Below are 25,738 nucleotides of genomic sequence, written 5' to 3'. Positions count from 1 at the left end.
GTATCGACACAATTTCATAGTCATTCTATCTGAAGAACATAAGCCAGATAAAGGAACGAGAAGACCTTGGATGTAGATTACTAGCTCTTTTTCTTCGAAATTTTAGTCCTATTGAAATATTAGGATATTGGAAAGATTTTAGTCCAACGCATCAATATTACATCAACTTCTCCAAATGTTATTAATGAAAACTCCCTACTTTTTTCATTAAAGACTAATAATTCAATTGAACTATTATAAACTTACAGCACATCGAAAATTAGTTCATGGTTCAAGAACCAAAATTACTTTAATTAGTATCCAAAAATGAAAATGTTTCAACCATTCTATATAACAATTGACTGCTCTATTCCCTCTTGTACTCAAGGGCCTAACGTAGCTTCACCCGCAAAGTTAGCTTGATCCTCTTCTCCAGACGTCTAAGATGAAAGAATTTTAAGAGAGCTGCAAACCATACCTTCTATCTTCGTGTTGGATTCGACCAACACTTCATTTTTTTTTCTCTACATTCTCGACGATACGTTTTTCGTATAGCCTTTTAGTAACCTGCTTCAGTCAATTTGAACACTTCAAAAGTTATGAAAATATCAATAAATTTTTAAAAAGATATGCATTACCATTAATCACCTTAGTTATAAAGCTGAGGATTCTCATTCATTTTGTGTGCATCATTGAGCTTGAATTAATTGCAGTTATTACAATCCAAAAGCCACTCTCTGCACATAATCAGGCCGTCTTTTGCTTGGCATCCGAAGCAACCCTGTAATCTGCAGTTCAGTAACAGCAGTACAAAACCTGGCTCTGTTGAAAAGGGGTTAAAGGGTTTCAAGGATATCTTAAAATGGATCCACGAAATATTTACAGCATCGACACCTCATAGAATATATAATCAAAACTATTTCTACAGATGCTTCTTGGACAAAACAAGAAACATGAATAGTGTCACAATCTTTTCCTTTTTCCTAATTTTCAATATGCTAGAAGAGAACACCCAAAATATGGAGATGAAGCTTTAACTTGAAAAAAATGCACTCAGGAAGTATCAGAATTTAACGACAAACCGAAAAAACTCCATTCATAAACCAATTTTGCAGATCTAATTAGCATAGACTACAACTTCAGCATACAATAGTGTAAAAGGATACTGAATTGATGCATCACTTTTGTTTTCAAGGATAGGTTTATCTTTTTTTTTCTTTGGTGTAGAGCCTTGCTTCGTCCTGTGATTCCCTTTAGTACGAGGATGACTAACAACTGTCTTGAACGATTGGAACCAATCATGGAGATTGATGAGATCACCATGCTCTTGTGCTAGGTTGTACCTACATGAAAGTTGCATAAAAATCTTTAGACCACAGAAAAATTCTAACATACACCAGAAATGTTAGCCTTTTATCTTCCACAAATATATGTTAATGAATTAACTCCATATAGGTTACAAAGGTTACATGAAAGAAATGCCATAGAACAGGGAAGGATGGTCCCTTGAGTTACATATACAGACTCACAGGCTACCTGCTCTCTTGAGAGAGGGTACTTGCGATGACCCTTGGTAAGATGCCTCAACACCGTTTAATATTCGCATGATGTATTTAGAGTTTGATATCTACCAAATCAATTTGGAATTGGAGGAAAGCATGAATCCTCAATTATATTCATGGGGAAAGTGGAAGCTACTAATCTGGTTTTACGCTCTCAAAGAAAAATAAAAATACTACAAACCTAGTTATAAGCTCACTAACTCACCCAATAGTCAAGTTGTAAACCCACATTCCATTAGATTACCATAATCTAGGGGAATGTGACACCTCGGTAAAGTTCTATTAATTCCTTAAATTTTCTAAGAGTGAGCAGGCGAAGTAATTTGTTGTGCTGGATGAAAAGCCGGAAGGGAAAAAACGTAAGCACTGAGAGGTTGGGGAGAAATCAATGATGGGCAAGTGCTTAATCGTTCTTGTACGATTGTGCATTTAGACTTCTGGACCATGAGTATGAGAAGGTCTGTGATAAAGTTGATTGAGAGTACTTGAAATTTATCCATGATAGAAAGGGCTTCGGCTCTACATGGAGGATTTAAATGAAGGGATGTCTCTCCACGGTATACTTTTCCATCTTCATTAATGGCACACCCCACAGAAAGATTATGGCTAAAGGAGGCTTAAGACAAGGAGACCCCCTCTCCCCTTTTCCCTTCACTTTGATGGGAGATTATTTTATTAGGATGGCTCACTATTGTTGTGAAAGGAGAATTTTTTTTGGAGGGTTTCCTCTTCCCCCTCGCCTCAAGGTTGTAGTTTTGGGGCTTTTTGCATAATATACTTCTTTGTTTCTTATAAATATATACACACACACACACATATTCTTTTAGATTCTTCTTTCCACGTTTATTAGGTTTCTTACCTCACTCACTTTGTATATTTTCTACCGTTGGTTTTGTTCCATTCTTGTACAGATCATCCCCTTTAATCTAGGGCTGTTGTACTATGCGGAATCCACTAAATAGTTGAATGAAAATTCTTTCCCGGTAGAACAGAAAATATAAAAAGAATGAAAAAAGAGTACAAGTTCAAAGACCAAATTATGATTTAAAGGAATACTACATTATCAAATTATAGAGGTTGATAGTTTAAATATATGAAAAATTGTGATGCAAATGTCAGTTTTACTCACATAATGGTTGAATCGTGCGCACATGGTAAAAGACTATTTCTGTTCTCATTGCAACAAGTACATTTTATGATTTTCTGGAACTCCAGAAGATCCACTTGAATCCTTCTTCTTGGATCTCCAATCAAGGCCTAGGAATAAATAAATAAATAAATAAATGGATGAAACCAAGATAACTTGCAGATAAAGTCAAAGAGCATGAACAGGGTGAGGTGTGCTTGACAACAGTCAATTCTGTTGGGAATAAGTATGCATGGTTGGTGCAAGCGGGCACATACTAACTTCGCTAATCCCCCAGGGTAGATTTTGCTACTTGTTCTAGACCTACATGTTTGATCTCCTACATTTTTCTATGAACAAAGATGAGATTGCAGAGAAATCAAGAAATTGCAACAATAATTGACTGGTTGCCCAATTGACTAATCCAAAGATAAAGGAGAGAAGAAATGCCAATAGCTGGTGCAACCCACCTAGGGTTCACTTCAACATCGCAGAGCCGACCTTCATGAACATAAAAGTCGCATATTTGGGTTGAAAAACCAATAAGGACCCCATTTTTGTAGTCTATTCAATGAATTTAGTCCTTCTGAGAATAATATCCAGATAATAAAATTGACTTTTCGGGACTGTTGGTCTTCCGCAGAGCATACGCCATTTTCTTTCGAATTAAAGGGGGTACCAATAAGTTCACCAAAAATTTGGAATTAAAGGAACTATTGGTCTTGGTATTGAATATAAAATTCCATGTACAGAAACTTAGTTTTTCATCTGGCTTGGTATTCAAAATTCTATGGACATTTACATTCAACAAGAGAGTTTTCCTGTAACTCCCTTGGCTCTTTTATAATTTAATCCAGATAAGTTGTCTCTTACATAAATATATCAGCCAGCATATAGATTCTTAAATCAAACCCAAAATGATAGAATGGGCTTCCTCCCCCCCTATTCCGAAAAGCTACTCACTTAAACTTCGACTGGACTGCAGAAAGTTGCACAAATTGGCAATATTTGTACTAAGATCTTACGAAGCTCAAAATCTTTAAGGAGCCTAAGTTCCACATTTGGTCTCTAAACTCGAAGCAAGATAAATACAACTGACATAAGAACCGAATTATGATGAGCGAATATCCCTTGGCTAATTTCCTTCTACCAATTCAACTCCAAGAACAAAAGCGTCCAAAAGCTCATTTTTAATGGACCAAACCCCCAAATCAAGGACAGAATAATGATTTTCAGACTTAACTATTTTATGTTCAACTTAAGTTCAGTCAACCAGTGTAATGGGTAACAATCCTAGAATAGATCCAATCCACTAAAAACCACCACTAGGAAACTACTACAGTTTGAGAGAAAAGATATGGGCAGGAAAAACAAATATAGCACTGTTAAATAAGGATGCAGCGATGAAATAAAGAACCTTAAACAGTTAAATCTCGTACTCTGACTTATGGCTGGCTGAAAGCATTAACTGACTTAAGACAAGTTCAAACTACTTCCTCTCACTTGTAACATATTATCAGTGTCATGATGAGTAATATTCAATTGGAACCCAAAATGCTCCATAATTGTTCTTCCTCGTTAAACATGTTCTGAAATCAAAAAGGCTATTATAATATTTGGTTTTATTAACTAGGGCATAATAATTGACAAATATCCTTGAGAACCTTTGCCACATTATTGACAGGATGCATTATAATAAAAGTAAACAAGAACAATTTCTAAACTAATGTGATTAAGTAAGCTACAACAATGCACAATGCATACTCCAATGGATTTCCTTAAAATCATCTCAATAGCTAGCAACAACTATTAGTAAAGGAGTACCATTTATACTTTCAAGTAATGATTAAAAAGCTTAAATTCATATTGAAGTGTCGTTGGCATGCTTACCAGCTGAAGTTTTCTGACATCTTTGAAGCAGATAAGTTCATGAAAAGGTACGGATTCAATGGGCCTCATATGTTCACTGGTTTATTTAAAAACAAAGAGCAATAAGTCACATTGCTTCATGTATCAAATAGAATATCAAAATATCACAAGACTAGGTGCTTTTCAAAGTTTCTTTAATCTATGCTTTTTTCTCAATTAGTGAACTCTATTAATCTACTTGGATTGCTCTACCGAAAAAGACGCCAGTTGTGTGCCCCTTTGTTTCAATATTCATCAATAAATATAAGCAATAATGCAATAATAATAATAAATAAATAAAGAATCTAACAGTTTACCGCAATTCCCAATGAAATTTTTATGGCCTAAAAGTTATTATATTGCTCCCATGTCTGATAAATAGAAAAAATAGACCCAGTTTAAAAAAAAAAAAAAAAAAAAAAAAAGAGAGAAATAAACCCCTCTAGCTACACATGAGACCTATGCAAAAGTATTTTGCAAGTGTATTGAACTATTTTCATTCATTTGACTAAATAGCAGGAAATATGGCCTCTCCAATGAATGTCACATTAGTATTGAACTATTTTAGGTTCTTCTCCTCTACGTATGCTTGGGTGGAAATTTGTGGGGAGATGTTCGAAAGGGCGAGGGTCTCATTGGGTTAGATGGGGTACTATCTCTTGATTGACATAAGACTTCTTAATGAGGTCCTTTTTGATGCTTGGAGAAAGTCTTCTTGTTGAAAAGGAGGATGAAATAACACCTCCTCTTGCCCTCTACTATTTTATTTGATAAACTGTTTTGTAGTTAGGTAAAGCCCATACCTTCATTTCTCAAATGATAACAAAATAATGATAATAATCCTTTCTAATCTACATTGAGATATCATGAACCACAATAACAGCTGAAATGCAAACAAGTTTTATTACCTCACTAATGAACTAAGAAATGACTCAGCTTTCTCAATCATAGGCTTTGGATACTTTATAAATAAGTCCTTCTGGGATGCATGTCTTCTGCAAATGAAATAGTAAAATCCTGATATATTTAGTTTTCAAATGATGAAGATGATATAAACTGAGCAGGTTTCATATCTAACTAAATACGTTTTTTCCTTAAAAAATTCAAAGATTTTCATGAAGAAAAATGTATGTACAGAGAGAGGTCTAAAAAGCACAAGAAGAGGAAACTAGTCACCTCAAAGCTAGTTAAATGCTAACAGCACACATACCTCAAATTAGTTCAATGGAGCAAATGAGGAACGGCAACATGAATTCCAAAATAATAATTAAAGAAAAAAACCATGAATTGGATAAATGGAGTGTTTTCACCTCTTTCCTCCAAACTACGCAGGAAAACTCTTGAAAAAATCACTTCAATAAACTGGCAAGAACAATAAGGAATATCAAAGAAATAGAAGTTTGAGCATGGTGAATGATCATTTGTCCTAAAGGAATCGTTTTAACACAAATCCCATTTACAGAAAATCTCTTAATACTAAATGGACTTACGAGAGCAATGTAGGCTAGACAACTTAGATGCAGCCCACTGGAGAGCAGAGGCTAAAGTCATTTAATCTAAACTTTGTCTTCTATGGGTTTTCTTTTTAACAGAAGCTCCATCGTCCACTTAAATAAAAATATTTTTTATTGTGAAAGGAGACTCTAAAGAAGAAAGATCATCAAAACAAAGGACAAAATCTCCTCTATTTCTATATGTGATCACAATGGATGCTGGAATAAAAACACTAGAGCAATGCCTTATCGGCTATAAAAGGATTGATGACCAACGGCCCCTAAAGATGTTTTTCCAATGTTTCATTAAAATCCTTTCATTTATAAAGAGCAAACAACCACTAAACTACTTATAAATCAATCAAAATTTTGAAGACTACCTCTTTTGCCTTTCTAACCTAAACACTACAACTTTCTTCTTTTTTTATCTAACAATGCTGAGTTGAAAGATCTAGAGACATAGAATAAGGTAAAAATTCCTTTACAATACCATTTGTAACGACCCATGTCTAGGATTTGGAATCCGGATTTGGCACCTGATAGCCCCGACATTCTCTTGCATCCATTACAACATGGTCACGTTATCTACTCCTTGCTTCTTAAGACTGAAGACTATCCCCACATACAAACATGAGTTCTTCCAATATGTTTTGTCCTCACTCGTATGCATCCCAAGAAAATTCCTATGAGGTCACCCAACATGAATTGCTCCACGTAAAGCACACTTAGCCTTAGAGTTCCTATGATTGAGACAACAAAAAGGAAGGTGTACCTTGTTCGTATAGGTAGTAACTTCCATTTCCTTTAAGTCTTTTCTAGTCATCTTATCCTCAGGATTGCTTTCATTTCGATATGGTCTCGGTTTATTCATGTACCCCTCTTTTATTCAAGTGTCACATTTGTAAAAGGCCAAACAAGTGAAACCAATACTAATTGGTGAAGAAACAACTTTACAGGGGTTCAAATACATAACCTCTTGCTCTGATGTGAACTCACTAATCAATCAAAAGGTTAAGTTGATGGATTATGGTAAATTTTATACATTAGCACTTTTAACACCTGAAGTAGAATATCTCATATTTAAACAATATTGAACATATAGAGTAGAATAATACTTGGATACATCTGCAATGGCTTTTTCTGAACTCTTCCCATCTCCAAGCTTGAAAGCCAACAGCAAGTCTTTCACTTTTTCATGGATCTAAGACAAGCAAATATGTGAAACATGACTAATGCATAATGGGATAAAGATAATTCCTAATAAAACAAAATGAGAAGACCAGCAAAAAATAGACACCGAACAAAATAAAAAATCAAACTTTTTTTTTTCTTTTATAAGAAACAAATATATATTAATCAAAAGAGAAACAGTCTAAGGACAAAGGGGCGTGGTGCCCCCTCCCTCAATGTTCATTGCCATAATGTATACACCATAGTTGTAATGTATCAGGCCAAAAACACTATGTTCATTACCATAATGAAAGTGAAAATACACCCTAGTTGTAATGTATACAAATGGATAATATTCCAAGTGGATGTCATAGCTTCTAACAGTCTTCTTAGAATAACCATACCTCAGGAACACAGCCAGTAATCTTTTCCCAACTCACTAGCAACTGATGAAGAAGCTCAGCAGGAAGATCCCTAATAGCTCAAAGTTTAGATTCATAACAGAGAACAAATATCTAGCTACTGGAATGGAAAATTATCTATCAACAATAGAGCATGTCTCATAATGTATATGAAAAATAAAATCTCATTTAGATGTATTGACTAACGTATGATTTATGAAAACTCTTACTATGGACATCAGGAATGTTCAATAGCAAACTGCATATTTTGGAGTACCTTGGGTAGTCAAAAAGAACAAAAATAATATCTCACAGGAGGATACTTTTGGTGGAAAAAGATAAAAGACGGTTGTTTCAGAAGTGTGTTTTCCCAACAATGATACAAGTTTCATGATTGGAGTGCAATTACAGTTTATCCTCTTTAAATGCCAATCTGGGGAGCTTTCTGTCATCTCCTTATGATTGTCGTTTTGTATTTTCTTTCCCTTCGATTGGTATCCTCTAAAGGATATCTTTTATAATATTTCATAAATCCAATAAAAATATTTGTTTCCTTTTTTAAAAAAATAGAAAAGAAAAAACTTTAGAATTGCATTATTTCGCATGTTTATGGACCGACTGCAATCAAAAGAATTTTGAAGATTTAAACTAAGTGTGGAAATAGTAACCATGTTAGTAGCAAGAAATGAAAATATTTTGCTTAACCTCATTTTCCATTTTTTTTTTTTTTCCATAAGAAATTCTTTCATTAAGAAAGATGAAGGAATATAAAAGAACATACAAAAAAAGAGTCCAAACCAATGAAAAGGGCCTCCATTCCAAAAGAATAACGCTGAACAGATAATTTTCCAAAAACCTTGGAGGAAAACACTCACGAGGTGTTAAACCTAATATACTTCAACATCCCATGAACACTCAATCCCTCAAAAAAATCCTACAATTTCTCTCAAGCCAAATACTCAACCTTGCAAAAAAGCAAGCCTGCAAAAATACTCTCCCCCTATCCCTATAAGGGGGGAACACTAACTCCTCTATCATTGAACAACAATTCCTGTTACTAGCAAAAGAAACCCTGAAGGATTCTGAAAAACAAACCTGAATCAACTGTGCATATAACAACTCAATGAAAAACAATCCAGATTTTCCATTTCATTCATTAGTGCATTCGCCTTTCAAAATGTTTTCTTGAGAAGACTTATTGCGGCTTCTAGCTTTTTGTCACAAATCACATTTCCAATATTAATGCAAGTCCTGTTTATGTCTTTTAGAAGAGGAATAAAATTTTTTTGGGGAAAAGTACATGGCAATGTTAAAGCTTAAGTCTGTAGTTATGTATTCCCTAGGATGAACAACTGCAATATATCACGCTACTGTAAACTTTATGACCTACCTCACTTTTCGAATTGCTTGATAAATATACCCATCCTTGCGAGATGAGAATTGATATTGTAGCTCACAACTACTTGAAAACGACATCCCCTTTCCTTGCTGCAATCTACTTGAATTTTCAGAAGTTATTGGTTTGAAAAGTTGTGGATCGAGTGCCTCACAAAGTAAGTCAAGCAATTGAACTTTGCCATACTTCCCAACTTGATAAAGACACTGCAAAGGATAGATATTGAGAGTCGAATTCCATGAAAGGGAAAATGTTCCATTACAAAAAAGAAAAAAAAGAAAGACTAATGAAGTTATGGGCACCTGGACAACAGCACTCCAGCCCTTCTGCCATCTCTCTAATTCTGACAATACATTACCAAGATTATTACCAGTTCCTTCCACCAATGGGTACCTAAAAATGTTGTGTCAACAATATACTATAAATAAATCGTTCACAAAATTACATGAAGTTTCTGGGCTTTTCATGAATACCTTGAATCAGACAGGAAATCTGAAGCGTGCTTGGATAGAACTTCTAGGAAAAGAGCACGGTTCCCATCCTGAAAACCCTTTGGTAAAAATTAATCATATTGCACGTACGTGATAAAGAAAAACATGACTGACAAATGCACTAACTGATGCTACTTTAAGTAGCATGCAAAAAATAGGTCTATGGAGGGAGTGCATTTCCAAAGTATTCAGGTTGTTTATGCATTTAATTTGAAATACATACAATTCGAGTCAGAATACTATCAGGAAAAAATAGAAGAGACAGAGGNTTTTTTTTTTTTTTTTTTTTTTTTTTTTTTTTTTTTATAAATACCTTGCATAGAGGAGAAATCGTTTCTGGCTTTCGTTAGATTTCTTTGACAATTTTAGAGAGTTTCCTTTATTCTCTTTATTCAAGTAGGCCGTGACCTCCTGTTCCTTTTCTATATTGGATGTTTTTACACGATTAATGGAAATACAGACCATTATAATTACAGAAAGCCTAACTTACAAATAATTGCTTTTTTAGAACAAAAGACAAACATTTAATTCATTTACTGAAAAGTCACAAACTCCAAGTCATAGTTTACAAAAAGGCAACTTAACTGATCCATCACATTTTAAAATTATTTCCTTTTCACTAACAAAATCAATTATTAGTTTCTAGCCATTCCAAGTCACAGTTTTGATTACTCGATCAAAAAAAAAAAAAAGAAACTTTCGCTTTGAACGTGTGACCACTTGGTAACAGAACAATGTTCAACGTAGCAGTTAACTAAAACACCTACGACAGTTACAGTTTAACAATAATTATAACTTCCGCATTTCATAAAAAAATCTATTTCCAAAATATCAAAACAATCCATCAGGAAATAAAATAAATTCAAATAAAAGGTAACTAAGACACTTCATAAACTAGTAAATTCCAAATAAGAACCGCAAACTAATTATTGTACGAGTATAAATTTATTATACAACGAGAAGTTAAAAGAGTAATAACTAAAGGCTACCTTATTCTCTTCTTCGACAATCGATCTCACAAGCATAAAGCTCAAGGGTTCCATGGAGAAGTGTTGGACACATGCAATCTGCAAATTCCTCGTCAAACTAGACATTAGGAGAAGCCTAATCATAATACAAAACAACATGGGAGAGAATGCCGCATATAACAAACAACAACTCAATGTCAGTTCATTAAGTTTCGCGTAAAATTGAAGTACCAACCTTCATGGCTCTTATAAAGGATGTTAAAGTACCATCCTGATTTAAGAAGTATTTCCTCAGAAAGATGGCGACCTTGTGACCAATGCTGAACATACAACAATGCCTCAGAAGAACAGCCTCAACAACTGCTTCCATCCTCTCAGTCGGTGATCCTAATACAAACTTGCTAGGGCACAACTGCTGTAGTGCATTTGAACGAAGCACATTTGAAGGAGCATCAATTGTTGTAGCAACTCCCATGATTAAAATAATCGGAATCTTGACAATCCATTCGCTGACGTACGAAAACCATGAATGTACAAAATGAGAGCTTGAAAATAATATATACAAATTGCACACTCAAAAGGCAATAACTTTATGTCATAACAACAGAATGAATGAAATCAAACAACAAACACATCAGCAGCTGGAGACCTTTTGGTAATTCCTAGTTTCTTAGGGTTGGGTGGTCCATCTCCCTCCACTCAACTTGTTGACTTTTCCTTTCAACTTAAAAATAGTCATTTTAGATGGGACCTTTAGCTTTCAAGTCCTCGTCCAGAAAAATCCAGAAGTGCTAAACATGTTACCCCTTTTGCATAAAAAGCATATCTACGGTTAAGGTGACATGAGTGAATCTCCTAGTCCAAGACATTAGTGTTTTATCCTTTTGATTACTTTATAAATCTTTAATATGGAAATTTCATTATCATTTTTCCTGTTGGAAGATTGTAAATCACTTTAAATTACTTTAGATTTTAAGATACATAATTAAGATGCAAACTTTCATATATTAAAAAGAGAGAACATTCCTTTTATAAATGAAAAATAGGTGACATAAAATCGTCCCATAAAGCATAAAGAGTCGTACATAAGTATAACACAAACATGGTAAGAAGTGAAATGGAAATTGGATAGAAGTATGGCTCTTTGAAGTACCTCAACATAATGATGAAATCAGATAAAACTGAACCACAACATCGTTCTATGTCTTCAACAATCACAACTACTGGGTTTTCATAGTACCCTTGTTCTCTGTACCATGATGCTAGGACGAACATGTCAGCAGACTGCTCAAATTCCACAAATGAGAGCAAGTTCATAAAGTTGTTTAATTAAAGAATCCGACATTGTTTGGAATATTCACTCTAAACAACACACGGTACTTACATCAACAGTAACCTTCAACAACTGTCTCAGTAAACTTTTGATGCAGCCGTCTATGCTACTCTTGGCAGATAATTCTTGAGAAGAGAGACTTGCCACATGGCATCTATGAGATTTTAAATGGGAGCCAAGCTCTTCAAATGTCAGTAAATCATCCACAACTTCCATATTCTCTGCAAATTAATCAAGATTCCTTGTTCAACAGTAAAACATAAGGAAATGTACAAAGAGTTCTCAAATGTCCTTTAATTGCAAAATGGTTAGAGTTCGTACATCAAATTGAAACTTTGGAATCGGAAACTTACTAGTGAGAACCAACCCTGTGAACAATATTTTACAATCAGCACGAGTTAAAATAGGAAAAGGCCGAGAAGCTGAAGATGAACTAGGAGTCCCAGATGAACGAATAGCATCAAAGGCCTTATAAACCCAGCGACATATATCATCAAACACTTTAACATTAGTATCCCTCAAAACATCCTGCAAGAGCATAGCCCAACAACTTCTTCAGACACTACTAGAACAAGCAGTTAGAAGACAAATAGTAGCATTTGTAGGCAACCATGAGCATCAACTAAGTGGATAAACAGTGAAATCAAAACGATTGACCTTAATGGTGGTTTCCATTCTCGACCATACAAGCTCGAAAGCTTCCATTCGCAGATGTTCAAGAGTAGAATCGTCACGTCCTTCCGTCTCAGGATTCTCGATTCCATTGGGACCAGATGGAGAGAGTTTAGCCTTCTTCCTTAGTTTTCCACATGGATTTGTTTTTCTCGAATTTTTCCGAGATGATGATTTATGAAGAACATAGAACGGCTGTCAATAGATGAACCAAAATCAGTTCCAATTTCTTCAATCTGATTCACACAATTTCTGTAACAGGACATACAATTTCAAGAACAAACAAGCAAACCTCGAAATTGGTTTCGATGTTCTCGACTGTTGACGGAAGTGGGAACTCAACTAGAGGTGCAGCCGCAGGCGCCATTTCTGCGTCTCTCTCAATGGCTTGAGGGCTATTTGCCAGACCGTCTTGGCGGGAAACTACGTAGGCTACTTCTCCTTAACTCTTGTGTATTTTGATTCCTTTTAATTGAATATTGTATGAATAGCCCAGTTTTATTTTGTCCGGTTGCGTTATTTAATTAATTATAATGTTATTCTATAATGTACACGGACTCTCCACAATTATATTATATTGTCCACTTTGAGCATAAACCCTCGTGGCTTTGCTTTGAGTTTCCCCAAATGGCCTCGTAACAATGGAGTTAGTATTCCTTACTTGTAACCTCATGATCATTCTCGAGACTTTCATCATCCAACATACAAGGATTTGCACGTTATTGTATTGATTCTCATAATTATCTATCCGTAAGATTTGAGTGTAACAGTAATTTAGAAATTACTTTCATCTTTTTAACATTTTAATCTCCGCTTATATCATTTGATAGTAAATTATATTTTAGTTGCCTTCAATCTTTAAAAAAAAAAAACAAAAAAACAAAATCATTTAGTTGATTCTGTTGTGCATTTCAATAAATTATGATACTTTTTTTGGATAATTAAAAAGATTGGATCGGGTCTAAACTATTTTACCAAATCATAAAATAAAAATAATATCATAGTGATTATATTATTAAAATAAAAATAAAAATAATATTTTATTGGTTAATTCGATTAGATATTAAAAATAAGATAAGTAAATGGAGAATATAGAACAAGGATTTTAGAAGGGATTATTCATCTTCGATGCCAAAAAAATTCCTTTTCCTGTATCAAAATAAAAAAATAATTAATAATTCTTGATCCCGTTCATCAAAGATCCCTATTATTGGTTTCAAAATTTCCGTACCGTTCTTCAAATCAACCTTTCATACAAAAAAAATTAAGGAAAATTACACTAAAACTTAAGTCTAATTACTCCCAAATCATCACAATCAAGTTTAAAAGTCAAACCAATAACTCTTCTTCTAAGAGCTATCAATTAGAAGAAGCATGTTTCTTTGACAATCTGCCAATTTTGCTATTTGCCTCATAAGATCAAAACCTTTGAGGCCAATTTGGTGTCAACCTCTATGCATAGTATGCATGTTCTTCCATCTAGCAACGCAGGGCATCAAGATACTGTATCAACTCCTAAACTATCATACTCTGTTACAAAGGTCCCTCAATTCATGCATGCTTCAACAAGTCCATCTATATCACCAAATTTGATCCTGTAACCTTCTGAACACAGTCATAAACTCAGCTGTATCATCAAACTTGACCTACTCTAAGTTCATAACCCTCTTTCACATTAACGCAAATTTCAAGCCAATTACAATCATAGACCATTTTAATAAATGGTTAAAATTCCATACTTCTATGACGATTTTCACACCTATAATCAGGAGAGAACAAATATTTTAATTGATTCAATCTACAACGTGCAGCTCTTACTGGGCAAGAATCATAATTGAACATGAACTACTTGAAAATTGAAACACCAAAAATGTTTCACTGCCTCAGTGTCGCTTTAGCAACATTTGTTATAAGTTCGAAATAAACAAATCGCAAAGAAAGACCATTTCTATAGCTATAAGAGAGGATAACGTATTTCAAGTACCTTTACATGGACTTCCCATTTATGCACCACCATATGTATTGATACTACAAACAAATGCTGCCAAACTACATCAGTAACTATCCAGGGAGAAGAGAACACGGATACTGTCGTACTTGATCACACAACCTCGACATCTTCAATCTATGGTCCTTGGTAACTCTTTTTTCGTTTTGTGTCGACATGGAATCACCATCCCTTCCAACCTCGTCATTTCTCCTCAAACTCGACATCAATGACATTGGGTTGTGACTTCGAACCAGAACCACCTTTTCTGTTTTCTCCTTGACCTTTAGGCTGCCACACTATGTTTCCACAGCCCGTGCAAGAAATAATTTGGTTCTTGTACCCAGCAAACTCCCTATTACAGGCCGGACATGTACCCTGAAAAGTTATTTAAACATCATTTAGGTAAAATAAATACAACAAAGAACAATTAGATTACGAATGTAGTCCTAAACATGTAACGTATCATCAATTTTAGTAATTTTTAAAAGGTATGTCAGGTGGCTTCTTTAGCAAGATTAATTTCAAGCGTTTGCACAAGTTGAACAATAACCAGCAAAATAGTCGCAGAAAGTTGATAAGGTAATAATAATTGCAGAATACACAATCTCACGCATACGGCAGTAAAGGATGAGCATAGAAAAATACCTTTATTATGAGGCTATTGGCAAAAGTCCCAATGAGCAGCGGACCAGCAAATGGTAGTATCCATGTTGCAAATATTAAGACTCGGAAAAGCCATCCAGACAGTGCAAACCAAAGGAAGAATATTGTCTACAGGAAAATGAAAAGGTGAATTGACGACATGACACAGGAAATGTATCTCAAATGCTCTTTGAAGATTATGTTTAGAAATTTGGAGATCATGTCGGCAAAAGTCCCAATGAGCAACGGACCAGAAAATGTATTCACCTTGATTAGAAATTTCTAATATGTTTAAAGATTCAACCTTGATTAGAAATTTGAAGATCATAAGATAAGTATCTCGAATGCTCCAACCTCAAATTCTTTAGACTTCATCGAGCATTTCCTAAGATAGCTAGTTATGAATTTTTGTATTATTCTATTTTCTTTTCATTATAGTCAATTAGAGAGCTTTTCGCACTTTCTTCGGTTGTTCTATAATCAGTTAGTCTTCCCTCCTTTCTAAATCATTCCATGTTAAATCACTAAAGAAATCTCTAAACAAAATCTATCAATTCAATAATCAAACTGATAAGAAGGGTATAAATGCTAATTATACTCAAATCGATAATACTTTTACCAACATTACGTAACTTCTTGGGATTTGCATGTATAGTATTGATCAGAGTAGATTACAAGTAAATACCAAACCATATACAACACAACTTGCCATATTGTGGACTTAAGGGAATGGACACTCCTCACTTGTCCAACCAATGATCTTGAAGAGTGACATATTAACTATTTCAACCACAAAAGCACTTTTTTTGAAAAGAAGAGAAACAAATTTTATTGATGAATTAAGGACAAGAGCTTAGTGGGCTCCTAAACCACTGAGTACCAACATAAGTACTTACGCTAAGATGAACAATCTACACTTCAACCGACTATATCAACTTACCCTTGTATGCAAGCCCTTCAAACAATCAAACATATTCACAATTCTTTTAGCATATTGAATGAAGCCCCCATAATTTTCACCTATTGCTGCCACACTGTCCTTTCTCTAAAACATCAAAGGTAATCCAAAAAGCTTTATCCAACCCCCATAATGTGGATTTCCATCTTTCAAACTTAAGGAAACCCCCACAAAAATTCAGCCTTTCTTCAACAAAGTTCTTCAGAGTTCTTGACAATCCCTTAAAGCGCATGCAAATCTCAAAAAATGGATTGAGCATACGATCTTCATAAATTGTCTTCCTCAGGGCTTCCAAGAAGACAATCTAATCCTAGTGGGACTTACAACACCTATGGAATTTTCCCAATCAATTTGAGCGAACTCAAAATTCTTCTTCCCCCTCATTTTTCCTTTTAAACTCAGCCAATTCCTGTACTTTGCATTCTTCCTTTCTCCATTGAATTTTTCTCCCTCCAAAATGAAATTCTCCCCCTTCAAATCCATTCTTTCCCTGGATTTCTTCCCTTCCCTTGCTAAAATCTCATTCTGATATTAGCTCGAACCTTATACTAATTAATAATTGTGCAAGAGAATTTTCCACCTTATTTTCCCCTCTTGCAACCAAGTTCTTCCACCCAAGAAAAAACTATCTAATTCTTCCTATCTAACGCCTCAACGTATGAGGTTACCCAACAATGCCCAAAAATACGATCAAACCACCTTCGTTAACCCCAGGTGGAACCAAGATATATCTCCAGACACATTAATTGGTAAAAGCCGTAACTGCCACATACTCCATTATGATTTGAGAATTTCTCCACCCAAAAAGTTCCCTCAACAAAACTTCCTTGAAGAACTTGATGTTCAATGGACGTTGAAGAAGTTTCAAAAGTCTTTGTTCCAACCAAAGAAAATACTCCAAATAAAATCTAATGTAAAAAAGTTACCCAAAAAAATCAAAATCTAATATTGAAAAGAAGAAATTTTTTTTCTTCTTTCTTCTAACTTAATCAAGAACCCATGAAATATCAACTAGACTGATACAAAAAGACTTGTTTCCTACAGCTAGTAAAATCCATGGTACTCATAAGATAAAAGTTCATTTTCAAACGGGAGAAGACCCACCATTTTCTAGGTAGTCAGATTTTAGTAAATGTATTTAGCTTCTAATAACTAGAGAACCATGTGTCGACAACTTAAAAACAAATTTAGAAATTCAACCTTGATTAAAAATTTGAAGAGAGAGCCACAAAAGAACAATCTCAAATGCTCCAACGTCTGAAATCATCTTGATACTTGGGAAGAAGAAATTACTCATGCTTTTAAAGCCACTTATTTGGAAGATTTGTAATTTAAAGAATCTGGTAAGAAGGTGAAGAATCTTATTTGTGACTGCATCTCTTTGGATAACTAATTCTAGATCTTTGAAATTATCCAGTAAATTGGGGAACATTTTGTAATCTCCTCAATTTCTCTTTTGGTGGATACTGGATTCCTAGTACTCCCTCTTTCGAACATCTTCTATGTTAATAGTTAACAGAAAGCATTTATAGTACTGCTAAGAGTTGATTATAAGTAATTCTTAAGACGTAGACAATAAAGCTTGACATATGCCTGACCTAAGGTACAGGATAGATCCCCCATTTAGCTACTGTAACATAAAACAAATAAAAGAAAATTAATTATAAGAACTAGGATAGTGAAAGTATTGTGAGTAGGAGAATTTTGCATATTCTTTTTAAACTATGACTTTCAAGTTACTCGTTTTCGTTGATCTTCAAGAAAATTTCTAGACTGGCCATTGTTCTTTTCTTTAAAATATCAAGTGAAGAGACGTCATATTATTGCCACTCTAAGAACAAACTAAACAGAGACCACAAGTGACACCAGTAATCTTACTGACAAGAACACTATCTAAAATAAAAGCTATACTTATGCGTACCACAAAACCTTTTCCTAATGGCGTGTCCATAAATTCATTAAGTTGCCTCCGATACTGCACAGAACAAGGGAAATAAGAGTGAGCAATAAAGAATGGCACTGACATTATAAAACAAAACAGATGAGAAAACAACAAAATTCAATAGAAATGTTAAAGATAAGACACCCGACATTAAGACATTCAAGGACAAGAAAACGCTATGATTTTCCTTCTACTTTAGTGGAAACTGGTAAATTATAAGTATCAATGCAGCAGGCATTGAAACTCGGACTGACTGCTAATCTTATAGAGCATTAATTAAGATCGAATCCGTCAGACAACTTCAAAACTTCACTTCCACAATAGATATCAACTAAGCAGGCCCTATCTACACACATTCATTTCACAAGCACGAATACCAATCAATCCAATGTACAAACCCTTGGCCAATTTCTGCTAAAATCCAATGTAAAATTACGCCAACGCAATCCAATTCCAAACTCCCTATCAATCTCGCGCGCCCGGTCAGCCGCCGATTGGGCAACAGAACTAACACGGCGCGATACAGAATAACGCCTGTCGAGTCGCTCCGCAGTTTTCCTCGCCTCGAACACGAATTTTTCGAAGCCGTCGTTGGCGCCACGCCATACTTTGTCCCAGGTCTCGCCAAAACCATCGTTGTTGCCACCGCCGCGACGGTAGGCCTGAACGAAGCCAACACTTCTCCGCAAAGGGATTACTAAGGGCCTCGTCCTCGTCAGTCTCAGAGGAGCTCGAAGCGTTGGCTGCCATGGCGGCAGAGTTGTTGAAGCTATCATCCCAAGTTGTAATTGCTGGCGCTTGGATTTTCGCTTCCTCTACTACCAATTATAGCTTGCGCGAAAAAAAAAAAAAGGGTCTCTACCGTTGAGGCAGGCTCGCGCTGCGGTCAGAAATGTTTTTATTTTTTAATTTTATTTTAAATATTAAAAATAAACTTAAATCACCTTTTATTTTGAGAAATTACATTTTTGTTCATCCATTAAAGGATGCATTTTTTTTTAATCTTAGTTTAATAAATATTTATATATATTTATTAATGTTATTCTAATATACACGTATATAAAATATTAAAATTAGGCCAAATTAATAAAAATACTTCTAATCTTTACTTTTTATCTTAAAAATATTTTTAAAATTTAAGTAACACTCTCTAATCTTAAAAAAAAAAAAAAAAAAAACAAAATGATGTTTTTTTTTTATAATTTATATGGTTATTTTTTAATAAATGTATTTTTTAATTAAAAGGTATTAATGAATTTTTATAAGTTCGAGAATATTTTTGAAACAAGGGATAATTTTGAATTTTTTTTTAATCAATAATATTATTGAAAATTTTAAATTTTAAAATTATTTTATAGAGAAAGTATAAAATTGAAAGTATTTTTATTAATTTAACCTTAAAATTATTATTAGTATTTATTTAATCTCAAAATATACTATTTAAATCATATCTTATAATTTTTGTACATTAATATCAATTTCAATCTTATTTAACGAAAAATATCAAAAATATTATAATTTCAACGTTCGAGAATAAAAACGAAGGAGGGCATAACTGAAATTTAACCCCCCCCCCCCCAACTTTATAAAGAGCGCCAAACGACGACGTTTTCAGTAAGCTATAAAGCTTAAGCAGATCAAGAATTTGTCTGGAAATTCTAGAAGCATCGAAGGGTGACTTTCTCTACCTTTTAGTCGCCTTACAGAGCTCGAATTACTCTGAATTGTATAATATAAACACATACATACATACATACATACATACATATATATATATATATATATATGGCAAAAACCTGGAGGGAAACAGGGTTGAGGTGGCGGGCTCTGGAATTCGATCGAGAAGATTTTCCCGCGCTCCGTCGTTACATAACTTCAGATCGATTTGGCTTACTGTCCAGTTCCAGTAACCAGAAAATCATCGTAATCCGTTACCACTTTTCGGCCATCGGCAGCCGCTAGTGATTTCCACAAGTCTTGAACCTCAATTTCCAGTATTCGTAAGTGGATTTTGTTTCCCAGCCATGGATTCATCCAAAGAAAGAGTTGCTCCCGTTTTTCTTGAGCGTTCTTCTCGGTCGACTAGAGGAAAGAGGTACGGGACTTCTTGGCTACCTTTTCTTTTCTTTTTTTTAGGGATGGATTTATTGTGGACTGGTGACTTACTGATGCAAGATGTTTCAAATTGTATGGATTTGTGAATGGGGTATTTTAATGGCTACAGGATGACCAAATTGCTTGATGAGGAAATTGAAGAAGATGAGTTGTTTTGGAATCAGGATGCTCTTAAAGAGGTATTTCTTGAGTATTTTTTTTCCCTCTTTTGAACGATATGGGGTTTTACTCTAATTTTTCTTTGATTCCGGTGGTTAATGGCGAAATCATTACTGCAATTATGTGATGTTGTTCCGTTTCTCCCCCATTTCGTATACACGCGGTTGCTGTTAGGTTATAAAAGTTAAATTTCGTAGATTTTGCTGAAATTTATCCGTGTATACATCCACTTAGATTTGGTTATACATTTCGATTTCCGTCTTGCAATGCCATTGTCTGGATGTTGGAGCTTTGGTTTTGACTGAATCAAATACTCTCCTGAACTTGTCAATCCTCGAAATTCGTTGCAGGAGGAGGTTGATGATGAATACGAGGAAGATCCTGAGATTGTGGATGAACATGATAGTGACATCAGTGAAGATGTGAGTTCTGTTTCAATTCCTTTTCACGACATATTTCTGGTCGGCCATAAAAAGTTTTTCACAACATGGCTTCCTTTTTATGGACAGGACTCTGAACCAGAGGAAGAAGCTGAGAACGAAGCAGATGAGAGGTTTTCTCTTCTCTGAAGTGCTTGGACGTTGTATTACATATATCTATTTTCTGTTCTAAAATTATGTTTTCTTCTAGAACACAAACAAAGAAGAGATTAACATCTCCCGGAAAGACTTCTTCTAAGAACAGTCATAAAAAGAGAGCTGTTTCCAAAATTGAGGAATCATCCAAAGATGAAGCATCAACCGATCACTCTACGCCTCCTGAACATCACGATACACCAGACGATACTGAAGTTGAGAGAACAGAGAAGAAATCCACTAGAACTTCAGCTGTTGTTAGAGAAGATGAGAGGGATGTTATTCGTAGCCACAATGAAGGTGAGTCCTGAATACTTGAATATTTGATTTGTAGGATGAAGACCAAACATTGTTCATTACAGTATCTTGAGTTTTTCTTGAAGGCAGTTTCTTGATTGAATAGGGTGATGCTATGATGAAGTGGGAACTTTTATTTTGGTTCATAGATCCTTCAGCTTCTTGAAAAAATTTCATTATCCTATGAATTCTAGTCATTATTCTTTTCATGTCAATGACTAATCATTTCAATCTTTAGATCCATTCCGTGTCCAAGAAGAACACCAAAAATACAAAACAAAATCTTTTGAGTTCGAATGAGTTTGTTTAGGAGTAACTTTAAATTTTATGACACCCAAAATTTGGTTCTCCATCCGTTTGGTTCTATAACGGTGGTTAGCAGATATTGTCTTCTTTGGATTTTTTCATTTCGGATTTCCCCTCAAGATTTTTAAAACGCGTCTGCTAAGGAGAGGTTTCCACACCTTATAAAGAATGTTTTGTTCTCCTCCCCAACCGAGGTGGGATCTCACAAAATCTGTTTTTTTTTCAGCTAACGCATTCTGAGTTATTGGACTAGTTTACCATTTTGATGTAATGAACTTTAGGTCCTAAGGTCCATAACTGCTGACCTCCACCCCAAGCGAATATTCTTTTAATGATAAGACATCTGCGTTCAGGAGAGGAAGAAATCAGTACAGTAGATAAGACATCATCTTTGAGCCAAGGGACCTTAGGAAAAAGCCCCCGACTTTACTAATTAAAGAGCTTCATAATTCGTATTAAATACAGTGGATCATATAGTAGTGAGAAATCTAGCATCTGGTTAACTTCCTGGCGTGTTCGAAATGTTTCGTTTTTTCCTTGAACGTGCTTTGATTTCCTCTAATCCAAGTCTTCTAAGTACGAGCCTTGACAGCCATACCAATGAATTCAATGTCTGATTTATGTGGTTCTAATTATTTGTTGCACATTTTGTTCAACTTTCTCAGAAAGTAACTCTCCTGCAACGTTTAACATTATTCTAGTGTTTGCCATCAAATAATTTTCTTAGAAGGGTTGTTTTTGAGTATTAGATATGATGAGTGAGATTGTATCCTTTCTTGTCCACCAGCCAATCACGAGGAAAAGTCCAGGCGAGGAGAAGACGACGAGCCTGGAAGACATGCTTCTTGAAGCTGCTCACACAGGTGAAACTGATGGTTAATGTATGTTATTGTAGGTTGCAACACTGGGTGGATACTTTTAAGGGATCTTTTCATTTTTGTCTTGTATTAATATTTCAGACTTCCATATCTAAGAAATCATGAACCTGAGAAATTTGGAGCGTGTTTTTGCATGAGAAGTAAAAAAGAGAGCAATTGTGCATAAAGCTGTGTACAATGGGATGATAACTTGTCCGTGTTTGGAATTATGTTATATTGGTGTATTTTGTAGCAGGTTGCTCGTATCTATTTCAGGCAGAGCCTTCTTATTGGTACATGATCATTACCTCAATGAAGCTTTTCATTGAATTAATGTTAAGGGAGGAGCGCTCAAAGATACAACTCCAAAGAGATAGTAAGTAAATAATAGGCAGAATTAGTGAAAGAAAGACTTCACAATTCATACAAAGATCTTGCGAAGAGAACCCGAAAATAGTATAAAGGGAACACAGATGAAATTCGAACGAGAATCTTTAAATCTAGCCATCTCGATTCGATCGCACCATCTTTAAACTCTGGCAACAGTCTAACCGAAATGTTGAAATAGTAGCCTACAATGGGTCCTCAGGAATTGTTATCTCGGCAGAATTTGTCCGGCGTCTTGCTTGTGTTTACAGTCTTTGTCACTTTTAGATTTGTTCTGTTAAAAAGAAAAGAAAGAACAAAGGTGGCTTGTTCTGACCGGTGCATAGCCCCATGAATTGGAGCCGAAATTTGGGAGGATAACTCAATTGGGAGTCGAGGATCCATACTTACAGCCTCACAGACTGAATCTATTCATTATTTTAGAAAGTGGGGAGAGATGCTTTGCAATGGAAAAAAATAGAGCTAATTTGACTCAACACAATCTAACGATATATCCAATACCAATGATCTATGCCTATAATGACCGAAGACTTCCCTTCATTACTTCTTTCACACCGAGGGAACTGCAACCGCATTAGTTGAAGTGGTGAAATGCCCTCTTGAGTCAAAGAGAGCTTTGGAGAGTGAAGAGGTGCCCTCTCGAAAGCTTCATTGGTTCTCTTTTTGGCACCTTATCAGTTCCTCAGTGAAGACTAAGACTCGTCATGAAACAATGTGTTATCCCTTTAAAAATATATGAACCGACAAAAATCGTCGGGACTGATAGTATAAGCCGCAGATAACTATCTAGGTAACGTATAACACCCGTGAAATCTGCTAATGTTCGTTCATATGCATCATAGAAAAAATCTCTAATCATTTCAAAATTGAACAGGTTTGAACATATAAGTCAGGGAAAAAGGTACCAAATTTCAACACGCCGTACACTAGCAAACTTGAATTTTCATTCAAAACATATGGGCGCACAGTTAAAACTTTTGAACCATTTACTTCTTCTCTTCCTTCTCTGCCTCGGCAGCCCTCTTCAACCGAGCACCAACATGACGAGCATTCGTTCGCTCAACACGAAGCTTGTCATAGGCCTTAAAAGATTTCATTTCTTCTGTTACCTTCACAAGCTCAACTGGTGCCTTCTCTAGTCCAATAGGCATGTAAGAGCCCTGGACCTGGGTGGCAGTTGCTAGTTCCTCAGGAGTAGAATCACCAGCCTACATCAACAGATATGTAAATGACCAGATATATCAGACAGTCACACAAATATAAAAGACTGTAAGTTATGCATGCTTTGGCATTTGGAATTTGGAAGAGTTACCTTGAACTTGCGAGCACGTCGTGGGAAAACGACCACCTTGGCCTTGTAAGTCTTCAGCCTCTGCACATTGGCTTGAAGACTCTCCAAGGATCGGTTTCTGCGTCGATGATCGACTGCAATGCCAATTGTTGGTGCGTACTTCTTTGGAATGCCAGCTGCCTGGTTTTTGAAAAAAAATGTCAATCACCTCGACAACTAGGAAGTATCAACAGAGGAATGATTTGATCATATAATCCAAACGATCATCAAATGTGCAACCATGATTAGGATTCACTACTCAACTATGGTACATTCTAGCAAGGATAAACACCGATCGACATATTCCAGAGTACAACTTCATGCCATGCTCACAGTACTCGCAAAAGATTAATTTTTATCAAGTATAGAACCAGAGCACAAATCATACAAAAAAGGAAAAACCCAAAGGCTTTCACATGATCTTCCATTCATTTAAATTTGAAATTGAATTATATATGTCAAAATAAAACAAAACACAGAATTTAGCTGAATTATATATGCACAAATCACCAAAAAAGTTCCGGAAGCTGAAAAATTAGCCCACCTTCAATTCTTCCAAAGAGAAGCCTCTGCCAGCCCTGACTTTCATGTTATACTTCAATGTCTGTCCATGAACAATAGGTCGAAGTGGTCCAGCAGTAGGCCGAGGGAAAGTTTTCACAGCCTTTTCCTGACGAGCTAGTGACGATTTACACAAGAAAAATCAAAATCAGTAAACACAACAGAGCAAAACATCTAACCATGGTTGAACAAGCAATAAAAACCGGGCACTCACCATTCCTTCTCCTTGTTTTCCGAGCAGGTTGGTTGAACCAAGTTCTAACATAATTTTGCCAATGCTTCCTGAAGTGCCCACTAGGGATAACATTGTTGTGCTTCATGGCTTACCTGCTCAATCATTTGAGTTGGCAAATTCCAACCAAAGGAAAAAAAAAACTTCATATATGCTCAGTGTATATCACAAAATATAAAATTTCAAAATTTGTAACATCGACCAAGATAATTTCCGTTTAACAAACTGATACATATATATGTCAATATAAGTTTTAACTATTTTATTTTCCAAAGAAGACGGGGTTAATGCGAACACAGAACTCTGAGCAGCTTAAACCCTAATCTGACATTGTGTAGATTTTAAGAAACGAAGATCAAAATGAAGCAGGCAGATGAACGGAACACAAGGAATTGAAAAGAACCTTATTCTTTCTCTGCGCCCGCTTCGGCAATTCCAGTCACTCCGTTCCTTCTGCGTTCAATGGCCACTAAAATTTCATATATACGGCCATTGAGAAAACCCTAGGGACTCTCCTTTCGGTTCTGTTGGACCGGGTTATTTCTTTTACAAATTTGTAGATTTGTTGGGCCGGCTTATCATTACACTGTATTTCCTTTATAAAAAAAACTAATTTGTCCTCCGTTTTGGTTAGTTTTTTTTTTTTCATAAAATTTATTATTTTTTAACTTCAAAAATATCTAATTGGTCTTTGGTCTTTAAAATTTAAATTTTGTGTCATTCAATTAAATTTTATATTCATTAAGAATTTATTAGACAAATATTTAAAATTTAACCCAAAATTTAATGTGTTTCAAGATTAAATTTGTATTTTAGCATTTTTTTTACGTGTGAGATAACAAAAATTTGAATCCCTAAGAGTAAATGCTTGGAAAATGTTCGGAGGTG

General features: G+C 35.1%; 3 protein-coding genes and 1 pseudogene across 6 annotated transcripts; 1 reads left to right on the top strand and 3 right to left on the bottom strand.

The window, feature by feature from the left end:
• Positions 1 to 502: 502 nt before the first annotated feature.
• LOC111795935 (origin of replication complex subunit 3) lies at positions 503 to 12,952 on the bottom strand. 4 transcript variants are annotated; one of them, XM_023678576.1, is made up of 18 exons: positions 12,792 to 12,951; positions 12,485 to 12,694; positions 12,181 to 12,355; positions 11,879 to 12,048; positions 11,648 to 11,778; positions 10,730 to 11,003; positions 10,516 to 10,593; positions 9,509 to 9,585; positions 9,338 to 9,428; positions 9,030 to 9,241; positions 7,643 to 7,712; positions 7,184 to 7,269; positions 5,484 to 5,567; positions 4,558 to 4,633; positions 2,671 to 2,798; positions 1,146 to 1,322; positions 628 to 801; positions 503 to 546 (listed from the first exon to the last, which is right to left on the bottom strand). In XM_023678576.1, exons 1-17 carry the CDS (start codon positions 12,864 to 12,866, stop codon positions 696 to 698), a joined length of 2,220 nt encoding a protein of 739 aa, XP_023534344.1. In that variant the 5' UTR covers positions 12,867 to 12,951; the 3' UTR covers positions 503 to 546; positions 628 to 695. The 4 variants fall into 4 exon arrangements, with proteins under 4 accessions (XP_023534344.1, XP_023534346.1, XP_023534343.1 ...); XM_023678578.1 differs by having other exon boundaries at positions 5,484 to 5,570; positions 9,509 to 9,576; XM_023678575.1 differs by having other exon boundaries at positions 5,484 to 5,570; positions 12,792 to 12,950.
• Positions 12,953 to 14,313: 1,361 nt separating this feature from the next.
• LOC111795447 lies at positions 14,314 to 18,906 on the bottom strand. Its single transcript, XM_023677882.1, has 4 exons — positions 18,430 to 18,906; positions 18,011 to 18,064; positions 15,135 to 15,260; positions 14,314 to 14,864 (listed from the first exon to the last, which is right to left on the bottom strand). Exons 1-4 carry the CDS (start codon positions 18,805 to 18,807, stop codon positions 14,691 to 14,693), a joined length of 732 nt encoding a protein of 243 aa, XP_023533650.1. The 5' UTR covers positions 18,808 to 18,906; the 3' UTR covers positions 14,314 to 14,690.
• A 922-nt stretch (positions 18,907 to 19,828) lies between these two features.
• Positions 19,829 to 22,595, top strand: LOC111794597 (annotated as a pseudogene).
• A 964-nt stretch (positions 22,596 to 23,559) lies between these two features.
• LOC111794581 (60S ribosomal protein L13-3-like) lies at positions 23,560 to 25,357 on the bottom strand. Its single transcript, XM_023676629.1, has 5 exons — positions 25,254 to 25,357; positions 24,833 to 24,945; positions 24,602 to 24,735; positions 24,040 to 24,198; positions 23,560 to 23,935 (listed from the first exon to the last, which is right to left on the bottom strand). Exons 2-5 carry the CDS (start codon positions 24,936 to 24,938, stop codon positions 23,714 to 23,716), a joined length of 621 nt encoding a protein of 206 aa, XP_023532397.1. The 5' UTR covers positions 24,939 to 24,945; positions 25,254 to 25,357; the 3' UTR covers positions 23,560 to 23,713.
• Between the last annotated feature and the right edge of the window lie 381 nt (positions 25,358 to 25,738).

Source organism: Cucurbita pepo, chromosome LG05 (genome assembly GCF_002806865.2).
Source record: "Cucurbita pepo subsp. pepo cultivar mu-cu-16 chromosome LG05, ASM280686v2, whole genome shotgun sequence".
NCBI lineage: Eukaryota > Viridiplantae > Streptophyta > Magnoliopsida > Cucurbitales > Cucurbitaceae > Cucurbita > Cucurbita pepo.
Note: the sequence above shows the minus strand (reverse complement) of the source record. Positions and strands in the feature narration are given on the sequence as shown.